At 34.6% G+C, this 27,332-nt stretch overlaps 1 protein-coding gene across 3 annotated transcripts; it reads right to left on the bottom strand.

Annotated features, from left to right (window-relative positions):
- Positions 1-707: 707 nt before the first annotated feature.
- Positions 708-26,593, bottom strand: LOC124454604 (oxysterol-binding protein-related protein 8-like). Of its 3 annotated transcripts, none has more exons than XM_047005380.1 (25): positions 26,272-26,593; positions 22,654-22,728; positions 20,270-20,340; positions 18,588-18,629; positions 17,268-17,369; positions 16,762-16,842; positions 15,644-15,766; positions 15,209-15,296; positions 14,303-14,375; positions 13,658-13,719; positions 12,899-12,960; positions 12,315-12,360; positions 11,844-11,914; positions 11,376-11,441; positions 9,984-10,096; positions 9,219-9,300; positions 6,762-6,957; positions 6,029-6,127; positions 5,301-5,398; positions 5,086-5,175; positions 3,352-3,399; positions 2,796-2,911; positions 2,229-2,271; positions 1,791-1,945; positions 708-1,329 (listed from the first exon to the last, which is right to left on the bottom strand). In XM_047005380.1, the coding sequence occupies exons 1-25, from the start codon at positions 26,273-26,275 to the stop codon at positions 897-899; spliced, it is 2,439 nt and encodes an 812-aa protein (XP_046861336.1). In that variant the 5' UTR covers positions 26,276-26,593; the 3' UTR covers positions 708-896. The 3 variants fall into 3 exon arrangements, with proteins under 3 accessions (XP_046861336.1, XP_046861335.1, XP_046861334.1); XM_047005379.1 differs by lacking the exon at positions 26,272-26,593 and adding an exon at positions 23,512-23,670 and having other exon boundaries at positions 12,917-12,960; XM_047005378.1 differs by lacking the exon at positions 26,272-26,593 and adding an exon at positions 23,512-23,669.
- Positions 26,594-27,332: the final 739 nt, after the last annotated feature.

Below are 27,332 nucleotides of genomic sequence, written 5' to 3'. Positions count from 1 at the left end.
CTTAGACTTGTTATCTGTGGACTATGGACTGTTGACTATTGAGTATTGACCATTGGCTTTATTAAGCCTTGTTCACATATAGTTGTAATTGTTGTAATTCTATCGGCGATAAAGGTTTACAGCAATTACAACTATATGGGAACGCGCGTTGTAGTTGTTGTAATTTAATCGCAGACAAATCGGGAGATGTTGTAGAAGTTGAACTTGTCCAACTATTACAACAGTCGCCGACTTAAGAAATTTATATGTGAACGCTTATCGGCGAGGGCAATTCATCTTTTCTCTTGATTTCTTTTACTATAAATGATCAAAATCCTTTGATCAAACCTTGCTATGGAGAAAGCTTGTCACATACACTTAACCCGGGCGTATTTTATCAAATCTATCAATAACATATGACCTAGGGATTAGAATACTACCCTGGAAAACGTGCAGGAGACATAGACTCGAAAGAATCAAGCCATATGAGCACGAAGCTGTGGTATTTGCTAAAAAGGAAAAGACGAAATTTAGTAGGACTTGTTGTATCGTGTGATGTCAAAGTATGCATGGTAAAACACAGAAATCTATCGCTGGTAGACGAAAAGGAATGGGTACTAAAGTTTGCTTTGACAAGATTCTAGGAAACGCAGGGTGTGGACCAAATATTTCTCTGAAAAGGTGCACATGCACCGAAAAAATTACCAGTGCAAAGTTTTGAGAACATATTCAAAGGTCAAATTGTAGTTGTAATTCAAAAGAAATCATATGACAATTAGTTATAATCGGCACTTTAATGCACAAAAAATCATCCAAGAAACCCGTTAGCCATGTGCGAAAAAATTTATGTCTTATACCTACTATATATGTATATATGCAATTTTTTGTTAGAAGGGTAAAATAATTCCATCTACAGCCTAGTTGATCTTCATTCGTGAAAAATACCATTGCCATATGAACGCTAAGGTTAATAAACAAAACAATATCCAATCTTTAGTCTGTAGTTGAGTAAATTGATCACTATTAGCCGTATGATAACGCCTCATATCGCTACGGATTGATCGAATCTGTTCCTTAAGTTCTGTTTGGGCTTCGAGCAAAGGTTTTAGAGTTTGAGCAAATGACGCAACATCATCGTCTTCCAAACTGCTTAAACGTTCGTGCTGCCTGAAAGACGAGGCACGCTCATGAAAAAAATGTGAATTATCATCGTCGCCAGATGTCGAGCTGACTTTTATCGCAACAAGACTTTGTTGCTTTACCATGGGTGCCCGAATGCGAGTTTGTGTTTTTATCTTGAATTCGTTTTCATATTCCCTTACATCAGTGATCGGATCCCAAGGACGGACGCTGTAAGATGGACAAAAATGTTTGGAAAAAAAAACAATCATCATACTTGATACTTATAGTAGAGAATTCCTTATTTTCATCTGAAGTCTTCAAAAGCACTAATGTCACAGTGACGTTTAGCAGACACCTGTAGCCATGTTGCGGGAACCCCAAAGACTGTGGGCAGGTATGTAAATTAAAAGACAGAAAACTACAAACAATGACAACATGTTCACAAATTCTCTTCCAATTCTATGAACTGTAAAAGAAAGACAATTCTTATATAGCTAGGTTGGGCCAAGTTTGTGTTTTAGTTTAAATATGATTTTGCGGCCATTTTTTGTGTTGCGCGCCAACTGAACTTTCCATTCCAAGTAATATTGCCAACAAGACATCAGTGTTTGAATGCATAAATTTAGTGGCTTCATCCTAACACGTCGAAGATGTGAGACGTAAATAAAATTACAAAGACATCGACTTACTTTTTATATTTATAAATGTATCTGTTAAGGGCCCCCGGATGATAAGGATCCCTTTCAAAGAACGTTGGAACCCAGTCCACCCCCTGTTCTTTCCGTTCGCGATGTCCTCTGCGTTGTTCTTCTTCGAGTTTAAATTTCTCTTCAGTCGCCTTCACCTGGTCAATGAAAAAAACATCTTTATAAAAATACTCAATGAATGCACAGTGACGGCCATAACTTATAGATAAAGAATATTTCAGGTATATGTGAGCATATGTTAGGTTTTTAGTCGCTTAAAACATTAGTTAAGGTCATATTTCGTAGAAAACCTGAAAAATCAACAGCTATTGATTTTCCTCATCATTAAAACTTAAATTGACCCAAGTTCAAAACTACATCTATACACTATTCTAATGAAAGACCTTTGAGAAACCCTTTTCAATAAAAATGTATGATCACCTGGTCGCTGGCACGGATTGCATCACTTACATAACGCCACAACCTAAATGGAAAAACCAAAAATTGATACAAAATGTGAAAACACATCAAAATAAAGTTTTTGTGAACGAGTAGCATACACAAGCCTGGTTACAGGGAGCAGTTTCCATAAGGCTGTTTACATGGAGTAGTTTATATAGAGTAGTGTACACGAGTGGTTTACATGGAGTAATGCACATAAGGCTGATTACATGAAGTATTTCACACGAGGCTGTTCACATAAAGCAATTTACATGGAGCAGTTTAAGCTCAACGTTAAAAAATGTATAAGACCAATAGACTGTAAACAATCTGTATTTTTTAGCAAACATTTGATAATTATTGTACGTTTTCTGCCAATCTGATGCTTGCAAAAAATGTAACACATATTTCATGAGCTCAAACTATACATACAACATTAACAATTTAAAATTATTGTGCTTGAAATCAGTTTCTTTCATGGGCAAAACGATGAAGATTCGTTTGCATAAAAATTCAAAAGCGATAATTCCATTGCAGCATCGTCAAGTTTTTAAGAATACAACTTACTTTTGTGATTCAAACTCTTCCTGGTCATCAATGTCAACAACATGACGTTTCAACCTAGCATTGCGTATGCTCAAACTAGGCTCCCAAAATAAGTCTGGCAGCACATCTTCCTCTGTCTGTAAGCAAAATTTGTTTATTAGACGTTGTAGAACACAAGAGGATGCACTTCTTGCAGAGAAAAATAATTCATTCAAAATTACATTAAAGTAAATGGTTTGAACCCGGGAGTATCGTTACATGTTTGCAAATGTAGATCGTCCAGCTTGATATAGTCCTGAGAAGGACTGTTTTTGTTGTTGTTGACTGACGTTTCGACAACCTTAGCGGTAGTCATCTTCAGTGTCAAATGAGGAACAAATACGGCTAACCAGACGTTTACTCCTCATTTGACTCTGAAGATGACTACCGCTAAGGTTGTCGAAACGTCAGTCAACAACAATAAAAACAGTCCTTCTCAGGACTATACCAACCTGGACGATCTACATTTACAAGCACGTAAAATTACATTGGTGACAAAAATAAACCAACTCAATTTTACACAAGAACAAATACTCACACGTGATTTTCCCACATTACGAAGATCAGTCATCAACACCTCGCCATCCTAGGAATAGAATAAAAAAGCTTTACAATACAAAACAAACAACTGCGAGAGTTCAATCCTAAAATGACCAGAAACTATAACTCGGCAGGCTCCATGAATAATGCAAACTTTTAAACAACAGTTTTTTCGACTTGCAATTTCAGCTAGCCTCAAACATCTTTTAAATTTGTAATTAGTCCAAATCTTTATAAGTACATCGTCATCATCATGTTTATGTTGTAAAGGTTATAAACGTTTATGTTATCAAATACAGCTTGTTAGCAAGTTGTTCGCTCTGTCGTCCAGATGATTGCAATAAAGAAAATGGTTTGAACCCGGGAGTATCGTAACGTGTTTGTAAATGTAGATCGTCCAGGTTGGTATAGTCCTGAGAAGGACTGTTTTTGTTGTTGTTGACTAGATTGATGACTACCGCTAAGGCTGTCGAAACGTTCTATAGTTCTTGTCAACTTCCTTATTAGTCTGAAGATGTCTTGAGTCAAGACGAAACGTCACTATTTTAATAAATTTCATATAACCAAATTGTATATGACTATGTTCAAAATTATTTGTCGGGCTCTAATATTTATTTTGAGAATCCGTTTCCCGCCTGGCACTTCAGTGGCAACAATATGAACAAACATATATCTGTAAAGTTGTCGAGGACTACGATCTAAAAGCGGAGGCGAATTCTGGACAGTTGATACATTGATACATTAAATGACAACAAACGGAAATAGCATTTAACCCTCGGGAAAGTTTACACATTTGATGACTCGTTTGAAATTTCAGCATTTGTTGCAGTAAAAATCTGCGATAATAACTAGTAACATTGTCTGTAAAAATAAAAAATGGGAAATTTGGACCGAATCGTCTTGCCATTTCCGAGCTATTGTATGTTTGAGAAAAACAAAGGTGAAACCTAATGAATTTTAACGCTGTTTTTGGCAAATCGAGCATATGAAAAAAACTATTTTCTGGTCATTTTATACTGAAAGAAATATCATTTGCAATGATAAATAATTCCCAGCTAATTTATTACACCCATACACAAATTACATGACTCAAAACATAATAGCAGAAATTCACTTATGAATAATAATTTCGTGTTATATTGTAGTCCAATGGTCCTACACTGTCAGTTTTAAATACCATGAACATATGTATGTCATATACCGTAAACAAGAAATTAAAGAATGTCCAGTGAGAGATTTTCTTAAAATCTTCATAAAGCTGGTTGGTTTTTCATAATCATGATAAAATAGTTAAAGTGCCCAATCAGCAAAAACTTTTATTGGCAAAGTATCAAAACTAGGTGTAATGTCTAATGTATCGGTGAAAAAATTTCTCAATTTGGTAAAATCGTCTTCTTGTTATGGCGGTTTAAAGTTACTTTTCAATGGACCTTGTCCGTCGTGACATGGAGTCTGGGTCTAGCTAAATTCTGACGTCATCCAAGGTAGTTGGTATATATGTTTTGTATTGAGGAGTCCATAATATGACGTCAAAAAGTAAGTTGTTCCAAACTTTTCGAACGACGGACAAGGTCCATTAACAGGAGCATTTTTGCCAACTTTAAACAACCATAAAAATGGAAAGATTCGACAAACTTTTGTTTTTTTAACTGATACGTTGGAAATCATACCTAAATTCAATATCTCAAATAAAAAACTTTGCTGAAAGGGGCACTTTAATGCGATTAATTACCCATTTTCCCTCCAGTTTACAAAGAGTTTGTTTTCCCATTTTAATTTTTCCTGAAATACGGTTACTTTCACCGATCTTTTTCCAAAACGGCTAAAACGCAACACAAAAATATTTATAAAATCAAAATGTAATATGAAATATTAGAATAAGATCAACTCTTATTCAATAAAATCAAATCAAAGATTACAAGATATGTACATTGAAAGTGCACTTACTTTCAGTTTAAATTCAATCTCGGTGTGGTACCCAGTCTTTTCGCATTCAATTTTGACCGCACCACCATACTCCATCGTAAGAGTTCCAATAAGCAATCCTGTAGTTGATAATTAACAGAGAGATTGTTAACAGAGAGATAATTAATAGAACGCTATTCGCTCTTCCTGCAACCAGCCTCAGTATTGTAAATTTCAGCAATATTATCATTTTTTACTTCAACAGGATCCTCCCCAAAAAAGGAACACGCACAAATAATTATGAATGCATTAAATGAAATCTGCATAAGATAATTTAGTCAGCAAAAGCTGTTTCTTCAGCTTGGTTAATTTAGTTACAAGTTTGTCCATTTTCGTTTCAACTTATGGAAAATATGATTACGTTTTTGTGGCCTTTAGAACTCAGCCAATTTGATATGAAAATCCAACTTTTGCGTAAGAAATTTGATATGAAAATCAGAGTATAAAGTACTTTTAACTTGTTTTGCTTTAAATACTTAACTAACCCTAAGGAATCCCAGAGGTGCAGAAAAGTCAAGTTCATCAAATTGTTTTGAATGCTGGTGATAGTATAAGTGCATAATCATTTCACTTAAGTCATAATTAATTTATACGGGTCCCCTTTTTCTTTTGAACACCCAAGGAAAGAAATCTATTGTGTTCATCAAGTGAGCAAAGTAAATTAAATAAGCGGTCAGTCTACACCATACGTACAGTGATCATTTCTATACCTTTGCAATGTGCGTACGGCATAGATATTACATAGTCTTCACCATGAGGTAACAATGTCAATGTCGCTAAACCATCCATTATGGCTGAGGTCGAGTTACCTTGAAAAGACATGGAAAGGAAATTGCTATATGATATATGTCATAAATATAACTTATACAAAACTTTTCGGACTTAATAGTCTAGTTACACGTTTGTAGATGTACATCGTCCAGGTTAGTAGAGCCCCAAGAATGACTGTTAGTGTTGATGTTGATTGACGTTTCGACAACCTTAGTGGTAGTCATCTTCAGAGTCTGAAACGTCAGTCAATATCAACACAAACTGTCCTTCTCAGGACTCTACTAACCTTAACGATCTACATGTACAAACATATAACGATACTCCCAAGTTCATACCATTTAATTGCTTTAACTGTTTAGTCTAATAAACGATTGTGGATCATCACGGTAATTCTCAGGTAGACAAATCTTATAAAATAAATGGCTTCCAGGTCAATTGAAGTCCAATAAACTTCGAAGAATCGATATTAGGGAGAAATATCGTTAATAAAACTAAGACAAGGGTCACCACTCATCACTATACCGTGATGATTTAAAAAAACTTTTTACCAAACAAAATTTCACCCTGCGACAACTATAAGATTGACGCTCTATTTGTAGAGTGAAGAGTATCTTTTCCCATCTTTGGTTACTGCATATTAACATTAACAATAGAAAAATGTTCATTCTTTACCATAAAACTTCGATTTCGCTAAGATGCAACCATTTACAACAAATCCATCTTGTCGGTTTGCAACATAGAAACCGGATATAGGAGGATGATGGGATATTTGTTCAGCAACAAAAAACGTCCGGGAACCAGTTTCCTCGTGCTTCCAATAACATCGGAATCTTTCTCCGATGATTGGATTATACGGCTTTTTTAAACCCTACAGTTAACAATCCTAGTTTAGTTTGTATCACAAATATTACTTTAAGTTTATTAGTGCATGTTTTCATGATAAAATCGAGCAAATTCGACTTGGCCAAACATATAACTTTTTTTATACTACACGAGACTAAACAAAACGTGTATTTTGACATCGTTATTGAAAATAAATGTGCTTTGTTAGTTTCGATGTTTTTGCTCAGATAAGACTATGTTTATTGCATTAAACGTGGTTTTTACATTTTTTACAAGACTTTCCTAATGCTTTTTCAATAAAATTGCTTTATAACATGTAAAGAAAGTCGACTATTCACGAGTCGATATAACACGCTACGGTAGACTGAATGCACGCTTGCATGCAAAAGTAGATGACTAAAGATACAGAACTAAAAATACAAAAAAAGATACAGGACTAAAGATAGCTACAAAAGATACAGAAGTAAAAATACAGGAAAAGATACAGGACTAAAGATAGCTACAAAAGATACAGAACTAAAAATACAGGAAAAGATACAGGACTAAAGATAGCTACAAAAGATACAGAACTAAAAATACAGGACAAAAGATACAGGACTAAAGATAGCTACAAAAGATACAGAACTAAAAATACAGGAAAAGATACAGGACTAAAGATAGCTACAAAAGATACAGAACTAAAAATACAGGACAAAAGATACAGGACTAAAGATAGCTACAAAAGATACAGAACTAAAAATACAGGACAAAAGATACAGGACTAAAGATAGCTACAAAAGATACAGAACTAAAAATACAGGACAAAAGATACAGGACTAAAGATACAGGAGTAAAAGAGTGTTAAAACAATGTGACCAGACGATTGAACTAAATATATAAGTGGAATGCTCCATTTTTTATAAACATGTCTGTAGTCTGTACTAGCATGATGACAAATTTTCGCCCAAGACACGCGTGTCTGGGGGTAAAATCCCGCATTCTAGCCTATAGTCGTGAATAAACTTTCGTTGGGACGTGCGTGCATGGAAAGATTGGGACTGGTTGAATTAATGGCATCAAATTTGGCGGGAAGGAGCCTTCCAGTTATATTCACTTCGATGGGTCAAACACGAAAATTTTTTACTGAATCTGGCTTGGTGAGAATGTACACTCTCCCACCTACGTTGTATAGTAACAGTTTACAGAAAAAGAAGGAGGGGGGCGTTTTTTAATCTCACCCGATCAGATCTGGTAAAGAATTTTGCACATATGGTCACAATGGTTCAAGGCAATGCAGATTACTATCATGGAGCATCACGTGAAGAATTGTTCCGCCGTAATTTGAAACATTTTTGCAAATTGAATGAGAACCGTGATTATAGTTAGTTTGTATGTAACTTGTAAGCATTGACGCAAAAATCGAGTTTTTAAAGACGAAATATATTTCGATATGGAATTTTTTAAGTTTCGACAACTGGATTGCAGCTAGCTTCCAGGGAATTATCAAAAAACGTGGCGAACCAACAACGGCTCGTGCCCACAATAGCAATGATACAACATTCTTTGACATTTGACCATCAATTGCACGTAACATACTAGCTACCTATGATATAATATCACTGATCTCGAAATAAGACTGGGTCAAGCATCTAGTACAAAAGTTGAAAACAAAAATAAGGAGCGCCGCTATTACTGTCGAAAATAAGGAGCAAATATATTGTGAATTTATACGAGAATAACTAAGAGATAAATCAGTTTATAGATAAGCAAAAAATACAATGAAATATGATGAAATATGATCAAAATGCAGCGATTTTTGTCATCGGTAACTCTACTGTGGTATGGAAAAACTGTGGAAAATTGTACACAACTGCATGGAAATACCTAGAGATGTTGGAATCGTAGTTCAGAAGTACAAACTCATTAAATGATCTCATATACGATCGTAAACTGATCAATCCTTTAAAATTACAAGCTTTTTTTACGAGTGATTCGGAGTGAAACCTGTGTGCGTTTTGTTTTATATGCGATTATTCTTTCTGACTCGCTTTAATATCGCCATAAAGGTTGTTTTTTATCTTCGGCGTTATCTTAAAGCATAATTTGACCATGTGTTGCTATATTTTCCATAGTTTTGTCAAAAAATGTTTCCATTGATATGCAAGATAAACAAAAGTTTAGAGACAAAGTAGAGGATATTTTGTCTTTACTGTCACATGACATCGTCAAACCAATAAACGTCAAAGAAGCAGTGACATCAACATATCGCTACCATGACAACTTTTCAATGAAATATATTATTTTTACCTTCGGTTTCTTGTAAAATCCAGATAGGTACCACTTAACAACATTTTTCATTCTGTCGTACGGACTCTCGTGTTTCACAGCCCTATATACGACATTTTCATTTCAAATATAAATCACACGATAGAGTATAATGGAAAGTGGAGGTGTTCAGGTTTTTGTACCCAATATTCAGGCCACATTTTCTTAAAAATCTTTTTAGTTGAAAATAGCTATGGGTGTGGAACAGGTGATACAAGAATACCGGTAAAGATAGGATATACAAGTACAAAAGGTATAGAGATAAAAAGGGTACATAGGTACAAAGGTTACATGGGTACAAAGGATACATGGGTAAAAAGGGTACACAGGTACATAAGGCATTGAGGTACAAAGGGTGAGTAGATACAAAGGATATATAAATGCAAAGGTGTGTAGATACAAAGGGTATATAGATACAAAGGGTACATAGGTACAGAGGGTACATGGGTACAAAGGATACTTGGGTAAAAAGGGTACATAGGTACATAAGGCATTGAGGTACAAAGGGCATATACGTGTACAGAGAGATAAGAGGATGAGATGGAAAGAGTATATTGAGAAAAAAACGCACTGTGGCAATTCCGGTAAAGGAAGAAGCCGAAAGGAGAAGATAAGGAATTAACAAGGGCTAAACCAGCTATAGATGTGAATGAAATTAAGTTTCTTTTAGATGTGGATAACAAATGTTAAGCATTTAAATGCAAGTAATCAATTTTCGGCAAACAAATTTGTTATATGATAACTTACTTGGAAATAATGTCGGCGTGAAAGTAGAAATCGGATAATTTATCGAGAAACGACCTTGGCTCCAGAATAAAAGTTGGTAGAACTACTTTTGATAGATCCATGCCGGGTTTCACCTGTCGCAAAACAGTAAAGGAGTTCTCTTACTATGCTTTTTGTTTTTGTCGTATTTACTGGAATCGCAAACTATGCTTTTTGAATGGGAAAAATTTCGGGCGACGCACCCAAAAACTTAACACCATCAATATAATCGTCAGTCAAAGATTTTTATTAAAGACGCGGAAATTCTCTGCAGTGACATTTTCATACTATATGTATATGTAAATGCATATAAGTTTGAAAATTGGTAATCCAGGCATTTAATACATAAAAAATGAAAGTTTCTCCGGATTGTTTTCAAAACACGCATTTCACCCCATCCAATAACATCAATCCACCCGCTAATCCAATTCGACGCTCTAAGCGTCTACAAGCTAAAAGCACGTGTAAATAGATAACTTCCTCATTCTGATGAAGGCTCGAAGCAACGAGTCGAAAGCTCAATAAAATAAGTTTTAAAACAATCCGGAGAAACTTTCATTTTTTATATATATGCATATATATATTTATTTTAAATCTTGAAATCGTCTCGGCATATGTGCATGAGAAATTCTCAACAGTCAAATTAGCGCATGACGAGACCATCGGAGTTATGAAAACGGCAGCGAATATTGATATAAATATTTCCAAGGAAACATCTAATCGACATTTGACAATATTGACGATCTGTTGAGTTTATATTTCAAATAGCGTACAGGTAAATTGTAGCAGGATGAATGTTTGGCCTTATTACAGATTTATAATGAGCATAATATCCCAGGATGCACCTTTAGCACGACGACTTCGCCGAAGCTAAAAACAACGGCGTTGTCGTAGCAACAGACCTGATTAAGAAAATTGATCACCAACGCCATATGTGTTTGTAAAGCGATGACTAGCTGTAGAAAAACTAGGGAACTACTTGCTGTTGCATATGATGCAAACATTAAAGAGATGTTGTTATTGTGGGATGTAAACAGTTTCTTGAGCCATATTTCAGTGTACAGAAAAAAACTAAACAACGTTGACGACGCCGTGAATTTGATAAAAGTCGAAGCGTCGTCGTGACAAAACGCGCAGATTTTCCAACAGACGCATGCGCAGTTATCGAAATCGAGAGAATGCACTTCCTATCAGCGTCGTCGCGAGGGCGCGTCACGTGTTCTTAAGCTCGTTAAGGAAAACTGAGAGGCTTATGCAGGTGATTTATAATGAACAGTGTAAACAGTATTGGCTTTTTGAATCCCCAGTTAAACAATGATGCTCCATTTTCTTAGAGAAACAAGAAACACACAAACATCGCAATACTGAACTTACCTGTTTCATCAAGCTCCATAATATACTTTTTCCTTCATCCTCCATATCTTCCCTAGCTTCTCCGCACTGAATGAAATCAAATTATCACTTCAATTAAAGCAAAGAAAACCCGTTGATTTTATGTGGTAACTTGACCCTCCATCCTACTTAATATCTAAAATATTTTATAAAATAGCCTTTTTAAACGCTGATTGGTGGAATGTTCGAAAACCCGTAATTGCACGGGAAATTTTTAATGCAAAAATATAAACAATAAGTCATTCATATGAAAAATATTTATATTCTTAAATACTGTTTTTAAAAAGATACCTTTAATATCAAAGCAGAAAATACATTTATTTTCTATTGAGTTATAGAAACAAACTTTTCCCGTGTGTTTCTACATATAACTCAATAGAAACACCAAAAATCTTTTCCGTTTCTAAAATATGCATCCAACTACGAAATGAGAAAAACACAAATGTATACCTCTCCAAGATATTCAGGTTCCTTTTCTTCAGTGTACGTTGTTTCAACGATCGAACCACTGTCTGCATAGTCTAAAGAAGGATCACAAAAACATTCTACTCGTATTTTATGAAAATAACAAGTCTTCAAAGGCAAAAATCTTCGATTTTAACTTTACAATATATATAATCTACGCTGGTGTCATAAAATTAAAGATATTTTTGGTCAGTCAATTCTATTCAGCTACGTATAAGTAATGTAACATTAAAATATAGTGTTGAAAAAGAGGCAATCATATATATAGCTAGTCATTTATGTTAAAGAGCAATCTAAATTAGAAATCCACAATTGTAATACGTTGAACTAAATGAATGTTTTGCATTCTAATGAATGTATTCACACAGTTTTACTCTACATTTAAAATAAAGCGAAAAAATAGAAGATTAATCATTGTTACTGTAGGAAAAACATTTCAGTAAACTTATGATGTACCTATAATTCCATTATCTGCATTCTCATCCTCCGAATCAGATTTATCCTGCAAAAAACAAGCATGCATTGAGTAAATTAAACTTGAAGAAACTTTAGGTCAAATGAAAATGAAAAAAATAAAGGCGAAACTAATGAGCTTCTGAAAGAGTTTGATATTTTTACTTAGGAATTTATTAGATAATTATCTAATAACACAACAACAGAATTTATGTTTTGCTTTTTATAATGTATCCCGAGTCAAATTTTCGGTTCAAAACTCATGCAATAATTTAAAAGAAAATACAAAGGAGTAAAAAATGCCAAGGGGGGCGGAACATTGAAAAATAATGGGCAAGAAAGACGTAGGGGGGGGGCAATAATAATATGTTCATATTGCATATACTCCGTAATAATAATTGGAGTCCATAGAAACTAATTAATATATGAATATGGCTCTCCTAAATTATCAATCTTCCCTCTCACGCACGCACCCCTTGTCTGATGCATTTTCCAAATCTTTTATTCTGACATTTCCACTTGTTCCTTAAAACTTATAGCAAAAACAATGAGCCGTTAATTGCAAAGCAATCACACAGTATAGCTACCATGGCATCTGTGCTCACTTCATCGATCTCCACTCCGCCAGCTGCGCTTAAGTGACCCATAGCTGTAGAAAAATTGATTAATAAGTAGCTATATAGAAATATACCCACAATACAATGACTTATATTAGCTTATATTTTACCAGTACATGAAAACAAACCATTATGACATCTTTGCACAAAAACTAAGAACTGGTAGTGATCAAAAACATCAAATGTTATGTACCAAAGTTTAAAAGAACTGGTAGTGATCAAAAACATCAAATGTTATGTACCAAAGTTTAAAAGAACTGGTAGTGATCAAAAACATCAAATGTTATGTACAAAGTCAAAGTTTAAGAACTGGTAGTGATCAAAAACATCAAATGTTATGTACCAAAGTTTAAAAGAACTGGTAGTGATCAAAAACATCACATGTTATGTACCAAAGTTTAAGGAACGAGCATTGACTCTTTTGTTCTAGTGTATTTTGAAATGTTTTTATAAAACAGTTTTCACACGACTTCAGACAATGGCAAAACAAAACTGTTGCTATGAACGTTTTTTCTACAATATTTCGAAATCTCCTTAAATAGCACAAGTTCTCCTAAGTATATATGAGATCCAAAAAAACCATATGTTCTTGTTTTTATAAAATTTAATAAAAAGATTGATAGCAAATGCCATAAAAAATTCAAAGAGAATAGTTCTTAAAGGTTAAAGATAAAAAGTTGAAATGATACCCCCTTTACACCCCATGTTCACCATGATATCCAGCGTTACCTTGTGCAGTCTCTTCTTCTCGATCTTCCGTTGAAGTGGGCTTACCATAAAGATCGCTAACCCTTGAACGAAGAAGGTACCGTTATAAACAAAAAAAACTTTTTCTTGTGGAAATAATTCCCTCTCTCTAATGGGTGACTAATTGCGCATCGAAAAATTATTCCATCATCAGATGGTCGCCTCTTGTGCAAATGAAAATACATATGTCAAACTCAATTGCGGGTGTTCCTGTACACAGGTTTCGTTTGAAATCAGATTGGATACAATAAGTTGGAATTTTAACAAGTTTTTTCACGAGAAAAATGTTTTTGTTACAGTTTTTTGTTTTGTTATCTAGCAAAGAGATCGTAAACATTTAACTGCTTTTCAAGGTAAACAATTTCGTTGCAAAACTGCTATAAATCACAGCATTTTTTGCCAACTTACGAGTGTTCTCTTTTTTATATGTGTTAAATCATAACTTCGAGTAGCGTTGTTTTTAGTTTTTGGCTTCATTTCTGTTTTGCTTGTTATGAAAATAAGCGAACAACAAGTGCTTCCTTGTTTGCCCGCCAGGGAAGCATTCCATTTATTTGAAGTCATGTGACTAGGAATGAACCAATCACATTTCACATACATAGCATGTACATAACAATTTGAACTCACATTCCTTTATTGTCTCGATGCATGTTGTAAGCTTGTTTGTGAGAAACTTCCAATGCATCTAGCCAGCACCTACCTATGGATATAAATACAAGACTTTCGTCAAATCATTTACATAACCACAAGCATCTACCTATTGTAAGGATTAAAAGTACATATCGTGGATTAAATCACGTGCCCAACTACCAATATGTAAAGGATTTAAGTAGCTACAAATCTTTTGTCAAATCACAAGCTATTACTACAAGCATATCATGGATATACGTACAAAACTTTCTTTCCATGTCATAAATGGAAAAATCAAGATCAATGAGCTGAGAAAATGCAAGAAATCCTCAATGGACTTGAGCAGAATCAAAAGATCCATTTTCCCATATTATTTCATGTTCGACGTTTAATTTTATCATATTGCAATGCTTGAGAAAATCGACATGAAACGTTTATCAAAACATGTGAGGAATCCTCGACTTTTGACAAAAAATAGTATTTAAGAAATAAAAGATGTTTACTGTGTTTGCACAGGCTAATGCAAACCGAGTCAACCTTTGGGAGAACTCGAGAGTAGATCAGTGTAAGCCCGGGACAGAACTCGAAGATTGCACATGCTCGAGAGTTCTCACAAACGTGTCCGAGGTTGGCACAAGCCAGTGGAAACACGAAAAACATCTTTTATTTCTTTTATGAAATAAAAGTAATGCAAAAAAGACAAACATTTTAATTTTTCCTCTAAAATGTATTCATGATCGATTTGCAAATTCTCTTTGACTGATTGATCGTTTTAATTGATTTGATTGGTTGAGCTCTGATGTGCTTTGCACAGGCTAATGCAAACACAGCTCTAGACCAATCAGCGCACGCGTTTCATTGTGTTTATTTTATAAGCTTAAATATTCACGATCTAAGACTTACCATCAGTTTCCGAGGCAGATCGTAATATCAAATGATCCTTTGGTAAAGGAATACCAACTAACGCACCGGCAATCTCACCACGTGGTCCCTATGTCACGTGATCATAATTTCAGTTAGGTGGAGATTCTTGCATTTTATATTTATGTCGTCGCGTTACTAACTTTTTGCACTTAGAAGTCAATCTTTTTCATTTTTTTGATTTTTGTCTAAAACTGCTATTTTGCCACTGTTGTGTTCTTTATTTATTGCTAAATTCAGGATGTTGAATAAAAAGTTTGACTGTTTTTGAAAATTATATTAATACTTTTCTCGTATTCTCTTACCCGCCCAAAATGACTTAGGCACAAAAGTTAGTTCGACGTGACGATATAAAATATTGGAGCTTCCCACGCTCAATAAACTCAATACAATCAAATCCTTTAGGAAATTACTAACTTTTGTCGACCAAATGTAATTTTGTAAAGGATGATATATCTTGAAACAAAATCCCTCTTTCTTTGATGGCCTCTCGATAAACTCACAACCATTTAGAATAACTGTACCGACCCACTGTTCTTCCTTCCATAAAATAAAAAAAACAAAACAGATGAAAATCTTAAAGGCAAGGCGTAAGTTCGACATGCGCATTAAAAGTACACCTAAAGTTTGACATGCGCATGAAAAGTGTACTTGAAGTATGGCATGCGCATTAAAGTGTACTTAAAGTTCGACATGCTTATTAAAGTGTACTTAAAGTTCGTCATTGAACAAAAATACATGGAACGCCACCTGAAGCAAATAATTAAAGCCAAATCTTACACCCATACACGCGTGCGTAGTGTTTCGAGATTCTCTCGTGGAGTGATAATTGATTGAACTGCACACGCGTGTCTGGGTAAATGATTTAGCTTCAAAAAATTTCTAGGCTTTTCTATTACAGGTGGCGTTCCATGTATTTTAGTTCCATGGTTCGACATGCGCATTAAAAGTGTACTTAAAGTTCGACATGCGCATTAGAAGTGTACTTAAAGTTCACCATACGTATTACACTTAAGAAACTTATGACGGAAATCAAGTTTTAAAAAACAACATGGCGGTGTTCTGAAGACATTGGGCAATGTAAATTTCGAGTATTTAGCAAATACAACCAATTTTGGCTAGTAAAAAGATGAAAACAGTTTGAAGTTCATGATTAACTGTTTGATTTACACCTCGTGTAATTTAAAACCTTTTTATTAACGACAACGATGGTATATGAGCTGTTGATAAAGTCATCGCTCAATAGCGATATTGTAAATCGTGGGAAGGTGCACTGTGGAAGGTCCACTTTGCCTTTATAGTGCAAAAACTGAGGATTATGGTGTGAAAAAGCAGACACTTGGTAGTTTTTTGTTAGGCACACAGCATTGATTGAGCAATTATTTCTAAAGAGCAATAATGCCATGTTTCACATGTAAATTATTCTGATTAACCTGGTTCGAGGTTTTCTAGCTTGCACGTCTTACGTTTAAGAAAATCTTATACTCCTTTTGTATCCTTTCAAATTTCCACCATGATGTCGATCATATCATTACCTTATTGTTCTTGTAAATAACCAAAGCACCAGGTTTGACGACACACCAAAATCGTGCCCAGTTTTTTAGGGTTCCTCTTATCTGAAAAAGTTACGTCAGCATGTCATGAAAATATCAAAATTTTAGGGTTCCTCTTATCTGAAAAAGTTACGTAAGCATGTCATGAAAACATCAAAATTTTTAGGGTTCCTCATTTCTGAAAAAGTTACGTAAGCATGTCATGAAAACATCAAAATTTTAGGGTTCCTCTTATCAGAAAAAGTTACGTAAGCATGTCATGAAAATATCAAAATTTTATTTTGAAAAAAACTTTATTGATTAATGCGGTGTTCGAAGAAAAACATTTTCACATGATATCAAGAATTATTTAGACATCGGTCAATGTCATCCACATCAGCTTCGCTTCGGTAGATAACATTGACGTTGGTGGTATGAATGATTCTTGATATCATACTCAACCTCATCCGATAATTGCTTAATATTTTTACTTCATTACGTCATCCTACCTTCAACCAAGACGATAAAATAACCACGGCAGGATCTAACAAAGTGCTCGTCACTTTTTCCGTCATTCGTCGTTTTTCATGTCTGTAACTTCTCTTCATTTCCTAAAACATAACAATGAAAATAAATCTTGTCAGATCCGATTTTGACGGATCTTAAAAAACGGATCGTGAGAGCACGTATAAAGTGAGCTTCCGACAGTCGGACCGTCAGTCTCACAAATCGGATGGAAATGGAACATGCTCTATTTTCATCCAACAAGATCAAAGAAAGTCGACTAGTCCCAGACCTCTCACTCTACATACTTTCCAAGTTTCAATTGGCGCAAAACATTAGATGCGAAAAAGACTTGGAAACAAGAACAAAAATACGATGAAAATATATGGATAAATGTACTGAATAACACAAATGTCTGCTTCCACGACTTTAAATATCTCACCAAACGAATATAAATATCGACAAAACTATCGGACCGTCAGAACAAGCATCCAAAAGTCGGAACCGAAACAATCGGATCCGACAAATCGGATCGTGTGAACGGGCGCTTAAAATTTTATATAATACACGTTTATTAGGCAATGGCATAGCCACAATATAGGAATATACAGTAGGGCCACTTTGCTGTTCAACTGGCTGCTGTATATTTAATTAGTTTACTGGCTGCCGTTTGCCATATCGTCAATCCAATTGGTCACAAAATGCAATTTACTGGCTGCCAATATTGTAATCACATGCGTAATAAGATATGCGTGCACGAAAAATTCAATGGAGTGACCCTACTGTATGTTCTCTATACTGTGGCATAGCCAACACGCAAGTTTTTGTCCTGCCGTTTAAAGTTCAAAGCAATTTCATGCTCTTCGTCATCATTATTTGTGTCTTTGCAAATTTATTGCATTGCAGCGAGTAAACCAAAATATTTGCATTGCAGAAAACAAATTTGCGGGTTGGCTACGCAGTATTCATAGTTAGTACTTAAAATGGTGCAGATAAAAAATGCTTGACCTCGGATGATTCATGCATTATCGTCAAATACGAACATTTCTGTAACATACAGTAGCGGATCCAGCGTTCGCCAAAATAAATTATAGCTGCTCAATTTTAAGTTCAAACTACTTTCAGAAAAACGCTACTGGTTTGGAATTTTAAATATTATAATTTTACCAATCGATTTGCCTCTAAGGTATATAAAAAATGTAAATTTTTGACAAAATGTGCTGCAGTAATTTATTTTGACTTACCTTAGATCCGCCACTAAATCATATACGTCAAAATGTGAGGGAAAGAGCACTATAGATCGAAATAATCTGATTTTAACTTACCTTTAATGAAATCTTTCGCTCTGATTTAGGAGATCGATCGGGCTATTGAAAAGGGACAACATAAAAATTTCAAAATCATAAATACAGCAAGAATTACACATAAAGCAAGAATTGCACATAGAGCAAGAATTACACGTGGAGCAAGAATTACACGTAAAGTAAGAATTACACATGAGCAAGAATTACACATAGAGCAAGAATGACACATTTACGTAGCAAGATTTATTTTTAGAGAAAAAGTTACACGTAGAGCAAGAATCACACATAGAGCATTTAGAATTTAGAAAATTTCCAAAAATACCGAAATGTCTGAAAAGTATAAGAAGTTCTAAGGAATTGTTTTCTGTCTAGAAAACACGTGTTGGACAAGTATTTATGGAAAACATCCCAATAGGCTTACGTGGTCTCACATATACACACGACAAGTACTTACGTAAGTAGTAACGACTAAACAAGGAAAGCTGAACGTAATAACTATTTAATGAAAACATCACAATAGGCTTACACGGTCTTATACACATAAACACAAGACAAGAACTTAGGTAGTAACGACTAAACAAGGAAAGCTGAACGTAATAACTATTTAATGAAAAACATCACAATAGGCTTACACGGTCTTATACACATAAACACAAGACAAGAACTTAGGTAGTAACGACTAAACAAGGAAAGCTGAACGTAATAACTATTTAAGTGTTTGTGACACCAAATTTTACCAGTGTTTTTTGTTTCATTGTAACGGCAATTTAATAAGCCCTTAATAACCGAGCTTTCTCGGTCTTTACGGAGAAATAACGGACCGAGGTTTTTTTGTACAGACTGAGCCAGTAGGGCGAGGTTTGTACAAAAAGACAGAGGTCCGATATTTCTCAGTAAAGACCGAGAAAGCGAGGTTATTAAAAGGTTTATTATATGGCATTATTCGACCTGAAACGAAGCTTGCTTTCTTTCTCGTCTTTGCTGTTTTGTACGGGTTAGCGTTCACTTTTATAGCTTTCGTCAGTAAAAATTAAATCGTTTCAAATTGTATCGTCTGGATAGTTAAACTGTTTTCCAAGTGTTTTTCCTTCGAATCACATTCGTAAATGATTTTTGTTTCGTTTTTCTTTAGTTTTGCTGTTTACATTTGACTGTAAAATTACGCGTTTTGGACCGTGGTCGATTACGGGAAAATAATCGACCGACAAAAATGTTTCTGAGCTTATCAAAGCGCGCCATTTAGCTGGAAGTGACGCTTGCCATATAATAAAATGACTTAATAACTTCTTTATCAGGATTGTGTTATTTTATTTACTTTTGAGATATGTAATTTTTCTTCGATATGCAAATGACATCGTTATGGCATCATTTTGCACAGTTAGCATTAGAAAAAACTAGTTTTTGTCGTTTGCATAAAGAAAATAAATTAAATATTGCTAGAAAAAAGTACAGTAAGGCAATTTTACTGAAGAAGTTATAAAGTCGTTTTATATGTTCTATCCAAAGCAATCAAACAAATTTGTAAAAAATGAGCATTTCAATAAGAGAAATTTGCTATAGAAACATTTATTCTGTTTTTATTTTGGGATTAGAGCAACCTTTTGCAGAGCAAGACAAGATCGCATATCTTTAGCTGAACTCAAATAAATCATTTCTCTATATAATAATCAAGATACGCCGAATGATATTCTACATACACTCACCATTTGCAATGCTCTTTTTCCTTTCAACAACGAATCGTTTAAAGGATGTTTTTTCTCCATGTTTTCGTCACCTGAAAATAGGTTGCAAACATATCAACAAAAAAACACGTTCTTTCATACAGGGACGTTCAGAGAGAGGGAGAAATTGCCTGCCATAAGGCACTGCATAAGAGATCCAATAAATAAAGAGAGAAGGCAAAAGAAAATTGTTAATTGTGTCCGTGAGTTACATAGAAAGTTTTATAGTTTTCCATTGTCATAACAGGTGCAATAAATAAAATCTCGAGATTATAAAAAGTGGAAGGAGTAAAGAACACACAAAATGAAAGTTGCATCATTTGTGCGAGAACATCGGGTCTTAAATTCAAAGTCACTACAAAAAAACGGTTCAGAGAATTTCTGTTGGATTAAATTGTAGTTCGGTGTAGCAGCTGCAGACCCCAATCCAAAAAAAATTTACTGAATAAATTTGGAAAAATTTTACATGTTCACTTTCTCGATTCTCGTAAAAACTAAACATACATATGGATTTTAAGATTTTAAGCCATCTAACTAACCCCCCTCCCCTTAATTTTCTCCAGACAGCTTTGAAGTTAGTTGATTCAACAAAGCTACATGAGAGAGACGTATAGCTAAATATATTGTCTTCTAATACGATTGATAGCAAGCAAACAACAACAAAATATTTGTAACGAGTTATGTTGTTCACATAGACGAAAAATGACGATACAATCTCTTCATTCTATTTATCAACTGACACTGCACGGCAAAAGAAACAACGAAGGCGATTGATTAAAACTCATACAAAACATAACGACGTAGAAACACTTGTCACTTGTTACCTTAAAGTGCTTTTAAATTGCTGTTCAATTTCATCGCAACAGAAGTGAAATCATTGAAACGTGAGGATACAATTCATTCACTTTTTGCCGAGAAAACCGTGTGCAAGGTTCGCGCATATTTAGAGTTCAAAGAACAAAATACTACCGTGAAAATGAGCTTTTCTGCAAATGGAAATGTGACACACAGCTGTCAGCGGTTAACGCGAAATGATTTATTAACAAATTACAACAGAAAGCAAACAAATGAAAGTATAGCGTCTCAAATCTTCTTGACCGCATTTAGCATCTTTAAATGCGAATGCTTATCAAAACAAACAGCTCGTGTTTTTAAACAGCCAACAATGAATCCATGGCAAATATTTATAAAAAAATACTAAGCCAAAAAATTCAATCACAAACTTATATAATGATTGAAAAGAAACTTATTTATCATAAGCATAAAGTTTCTCCTCTCCTGGATTTTAATTTAGCTACGTGTATACAAAACAGAGTGTCATTATTTTGTGAAAATTGTAAATTCACAGCTTGCGTTGTAAAAACGTGATTAAATTATTATTTTTCATAAAGTTGACGTTGAATAAAAATCGCAAGAAAATGAACAAAATATATTTAACCAACTATAATGCAGTATTATATTCTAAAGGCGGAATTTAAATATGCATGAATCCAAGTTAGTAAAACTACACATTTCTTACGTGCCCGGTGTTATTTTTATGTTTTCTTGAAATCTGATTGGCTGCAGCAGTGGGAGGCTTTTTACGATATCTTTACCGTGGCCCAAAAGTTTGCGAAAGAAAATTTATTTCTTAAAATTGATTTAAAAGCCAGGTAAATTGTTCAAGGTGAAAGAAAAATGGTCATTGTTGGGAAGAGATGATGGCCATGTTTTGTGAAGGGATGATCGTCGTGTGTTGAGGAAGGATAGTGGGCATAATTCATGGGGAGGGATAATGGTCATGTGTTGAGGAGGGATAGTGGGCATAATTCATGGGGAGGGATGATGATCATGTGTTGAGGAGGGATAGTGGACATACTTTATGGGGAGGGATGATGATCATATGTTGAGGAGACATAGTGGGCATAATTTATGGGGAGGGATGATGGTCATGTGTTGAGGAGGGATAGTGGACATACTTCATGGAGAGGGATGATGGTCATGTGTTGAGGAGGATAGTGGGCATATTTAATGGAAGGAATGATCAAGGCATATATTAACATATTTACTTGGGTGGGGGTAATTTGGCCTCCCAGGCCATGCTGTTGGCACCAAACTCAAACAAAAAATCCCGCCCCTCCCCCGACTTCTTGGGCCCTTTTGGCGTTTTCAATAGGTGCTATTTTAAATATTCTATTGCGGATGATATACATCTCGTTTGTTTCATAACACATCTTTTACGTTGTTATTAAATTTCTCTGCAAATGCATAAAATAGGATTTACGAAATTGTAGTTTTTTAAACTTCACTGACCGCGGGGAAGGGTATTTCCAGACCCTCGGCAATATATGGCTCACGTCGTGTTACGGCTTCTTACGAAAACTAACCTGGTGTCGAAGGTGTTGATGGGGTGTTGGTCAAATCACTTATATCCTCTTCATATTTCGACGAATCAGATAAAGCTGAAAGATATGGATGGAATTGTAACACAACGACATGAAATAGTATCATTCAATTACGACCATAGCACAGAACATAGAACATGTTTTTGTCTTTGCGAATATTGTGCTGCGCATAGCCTACCCCAATATTTTAGTCAGTTGATAAGTGCTTTGCACTACTTCCCAATCATTCACAGAATTCCTTTCCAGTAAATTTTAAATGTTTTCCTTCCTTAAATTGGAATTGAACTCTCGTAATGTCTCGTAACATTTCTTACATAGCAATAGTAACGATTACATGTCAGTGGAAAAGCACATAAACTACAAAAGTAATGCATGCGTGTGTGATGTTTATATAATCAATCAACCAGATGCATAAACACTTAAACCACATTTACCACACTACTTTAGCAAAAGGGGAACGGTATTATAACGGGAACTATGGGAAATCATGAAAACGTACACCGTAAAAATAAGAATCGAGGAAATTTTGCTAAGTACAATTACAGTTGTTAGCTACATCATTCCGGCAGCTGATGATATTTGAATAAGAAATACTTTCGCAATTTCATCTGACGTATTTAAAGCAGGCGTTTTACTGTATTACTAGCTTTAACTAAACACGGCGATCTTACCAAAATATAAATTACTTAATTGTTATATACAACTTAATTGTTACATACAATTACATAGAATTACGAGAATAAAATGCAACATAGCGTACGTAAATGGCGTCTTTCATTAATAAAACAACAAAAACAAACATGTGTCTTGTTCAAATACATAAATGCTCACAAAGCGTACCATGAACATATAATGACTGTCTTCTCCTAGATACACTATTTTTGAATGACAAAGGAAGAGAGAAACGTGGTAGTCCATTCGCCATTTTACGTACAATTATTCATTCCATATGATCATGATAAAATGTTTGTATCGTTCGAAGTAGTTCTCTTCTAATAGCAACATTTGAAACTAGTAAGAGTCATGCTGTGTCCGGCAAGCGGCTCGTTAAGTATTTTCATATGTATCTTGTGACGCGCATGCGCATAAGATTTTGTCAGGCTCCGATTACACGATTCCGATACGAAGTAAAACTGGTACCAGCTCGTGTCGGATATAGTATAATGTATAGTAGATGCTTAACAGAGAAGAACTTAACTCAGAGAGGCCTAAAGTCGTACTTTCTGCTGCTGGACCGATCCCACTTTGAAACCGGCGTCAGTGCAAACCAATGATTGAAATAGTAACAACGCATGCGCACAAAAGCAAAATACAAAAACAAAATAGCGAGCATGTGTAAAAATATTCTGCTGAGGACTAGGAAAGGCCAAACCGGCTTTTTCATTTGATACGATATTTTATCGACTTTTGCTCGTTTTTATCGATATTGATATTTTCCCAACTTATACAACCATAACAAAAAAATATTTTGTAATGATTAGTAGAGGCAACAACGGTAAACAATACGATTATACTTTAGTTATATACTTAACAATGCCAATTTTCAATGTTTAATAACACTAAAACATAAATAAATTTAACTTCTAACGTACTTTTTAGCCTTTCAATTAGGCAACTAGCCAGTTTTATTTAGATATAAGAAAATTTTGAAATTCACGAATCTTATGTAAGTCATATTTTGATTATTTTCATGATTTCGCTGACCAAAATAGAAAAATATCGCAGGCGCAGAAATATCGCCTTGGTATGGATAGTAACGGATACTTGGTATCGATATCGGCCATCACCCTGGTATGGATAGTATCGAGCTTGCTTCTTAAGGTTCTTAGAAATGAAAATATATGCCAAAATGTGTAGCAGTATTTTATTTTGACTTACGTGCCCTAGATCCGCCACTGTATAATAAATCAAAGGAAACATTTAGCTATGAACGTTAAACAGTGTAGGAGCTATATAATATTACGCAACACTGCCAAAAACGTGCTGTATAAAATCTATATTATATTAAATCTGTGATTTAAATTTCTAATACTGCGATTATGCTCTGGATGATTGTGCCATTTGTAACAGAGACAGTTCATAAAAATTTAAACGAAACATGGCTATAGGACTACAATGAACGCTCCAATTATAAATTATATCAATAAGTAAAACAGTCAACAACCCTGGAAAGGGCTGCGTTTTCGATTTGTTAGAATGGTTTATTAGTTAATTCTACGAAATATTTTCGACAAATTTTTCAGACATTGCAATTCAAAAAAGTTTTTGTGGTGCCAGTAAGGCTGAACTTAGAAACTCTTTGGCAACTTGCTATAAAGATGAACAGACAAAATCCATTTGTTCACAAAACAGAATCAAAACTTAGAATTCATTTTTCCCCATTTTCGCAGCCACTAAAGTCCATTGATGGCCTTTATTTGCTTTTGGTTATTCCTCATTTTACCAGTCATTGTCATCTCACAACAGCAAATGACAAAAAGAAATGGTATTCTTTGAACTTGCTGTAAATCACATTGGAGACCACATGGAGAGAAACCACATCGTCTCTCAATTTAGAGCAATGAAATACAATGTTTGTCTTAAGAAACTTTAACAGAAAGTATCATTATTCAATAAGGATTGATGTTCAACAAAATTATAAAGTAGCTTTATAAAGCAACGCCCCATGACTTAAATCTCATTGTTGTTTATTCAGAGTTTAAAGGACAAGCTACATATCAAGCTGTAATTTACAAGTTTATTAGTAGCATAGCAAACTTTAGGAATAATTTGGTTAGCCTCTATGTCTATGATCATGTTACTCAAACTTTTTCAAAATGAAATGCCTTAGTCGTTGAAACGGAACTTAGCTTCCACACTCTCAATATGAGCAATAAATAGCTAATGGGGCTTTTAATGAAGAAATAACTATTCTGTGTGCTTAGATTTTTTGAAAATGATTTGCATAACATATTATAACAAATCAACAGTACTTGTCAGGTTAAAGTAAATGGTTTGAACCGGAGTATCGTTACATGTTTGTAAATGATGATCGTCCAGGTTAATAAAGTCCTGAGAAGGACTGTTTTTGTTGTCAAAATGACTCTGAAGATGACTACCGCTAAGGTTGTTGAAACGTCAGTCAACAACAACAAAAACAGTCCTTCTCAGGACTTTTTTAACCTGGATGATCATCATTTACGAACATGTAACTTGTCAGGTTGTTATAAATTTTGCTGTACAAACTACAAACACTACAATATCAGTAAAATGAACAAAAATTTTTTGTGGAAAGTTCCAGTACAAATTTTGCTATTTGTTGACAAACCGTCAACTTCGCCTCTTCAAAAATAGAATACAAAATAAGGCAGCCATTGTAAACTAATCACACAAACATTTCTCATATGAAGCCACCTTGGCACAAAGACAAAAGCAGTGTTTCATATTTGACCACAAACAAAGCAAGATAGCATATAAATTTCAAGTTAAAAGAACATTCATTATTAAGTATTGAACTATTGACAAATGACAATTAACACAAAACATTTTTTAACAAACATTACCAAACGCAGGAATTGGATATTTTGAATGGCACTAATGAAGAAAATGTGTTTTACTCACCCATCTTGTGCTTTAGCTTTGAGTTGCACTTTGAACACGATTTATTTTGTAGAAAATCTCCTCAGCAAAGCTAGCCGATTAACCCGTAGTAAGTCTTTATTAAACACGTTGATCTTGACGATTTATCTTCAATATACGTACGATTTTATCTTGAATATGACTTATCTTGAATATTACCAAAAAATGGCACGAAATCCTCATTTTATGGCGGCAAGATCGCATAAACTGAACATCAAGACAACCTAGATTTTGACATGAAGACAGTAGTCATGAGTACTGCATCAAGAATATCATAAATTGGATCACAACACCATAATTGAAGAATGAAGTGAATATTATATTCCCTCATTTCCATTCATTAAAAGGACAACCGCGCTGGAGACTGTGTAGAACCATTTGTAATGTGGCCAAAAACTATTGACAAATCAATGTGACGAATATTTCAAATTCGTCGAGCTCAACTCGGTTCAACTCGGGTAGAGTCCAACTATAAATAAATCCATATATATTTCAATGACTAAAGTCCAACTGTTTTCCATGATATTTCTTTGCTTTTATTGAGGGGTGTTTATCGCGTGCTGGCATGACACTTCTCATGAGTCATGAGTGATAAATTGATAATATTATGCAGAACAAAATGATTTCTGTGATGTAGACACGTTGTGCAGACCTGTCAAGGTTGTAAAAACATATTGACATTTGAGTGGCGTAAACTTAGCTCGACTTTTCATTTGATATGGAAAAATTCTATAGGTCTTTTTTCTTGCACATAAAATGTTTTTAGAACATCATTTGCATAATAGCCAGGTTCGGCTTTAGTAAAACGTGAGAAGTACGCGCATACGTCAAATGCATTACACCTGACAGGTCTTGTGATAATGAATAGAAATAATATCATGACTTATGACTGACATTAAATGATATATTGTAAGCAGTGCTGTAGAAGTGGGGAGGGCGCTTGGGGAGGAGCCCCCATTCTAACTTTGAAATGGGTAGTTTTAAAGGGCACTATTGACGAAAACGTCAAGAGAGCACCTCATCTGATAAATTTAGTTCTACAG

The sequence above is a fragment of the Xenia sp. Carnegie-2017 genome, unplaced genomic scaffold (genome assembly GCF_021976095.1).
Source record: "Xenia sp. Carnegie-2017 unplaced genomic scaffold, XeniaSp_v1 HiC_scaffold_3, whole genome shotgun sequence".
NCBI lineage: Eukaryota > Metazoa > Cnidaria > Anthozoa > Malacalcyonacea > Xeniidae > Xenia > Xenia sp. Carnegie-2017.
Note: the sequence above shows the minus strand (reverse complement) of the source record. Positions and strands in the feature narration are given on the sequence as shown.

What these genes read in the sequence shown, in the direction of transcription:
- LOC124454604 (XM_047005378.1), bottom strand. Translation starts at nt 23,596, where the DNA reads ATGGCGAATGGACTACCACGTTTCTCTCTTCCTTTGTCATTCAAAAAT. An exon ending in GAAAAAGAGCATTGCAAATG is followed by an intron (nt 18,630 to 20,269) that starts GTGAGTGTATGT and finishes CCTTTTCAATAG; the next exon opens with CCCGATCGATCTCCTAAATC. An exon ending in CACGCCGACATTATTTCCAA is followed by an intron (nt 9,301 to 9,983) that starts GTAAGTTATCAT and finishes TGTCGTATATAG; the next exon opens with GGCTGTGAAACACGAGAGTC.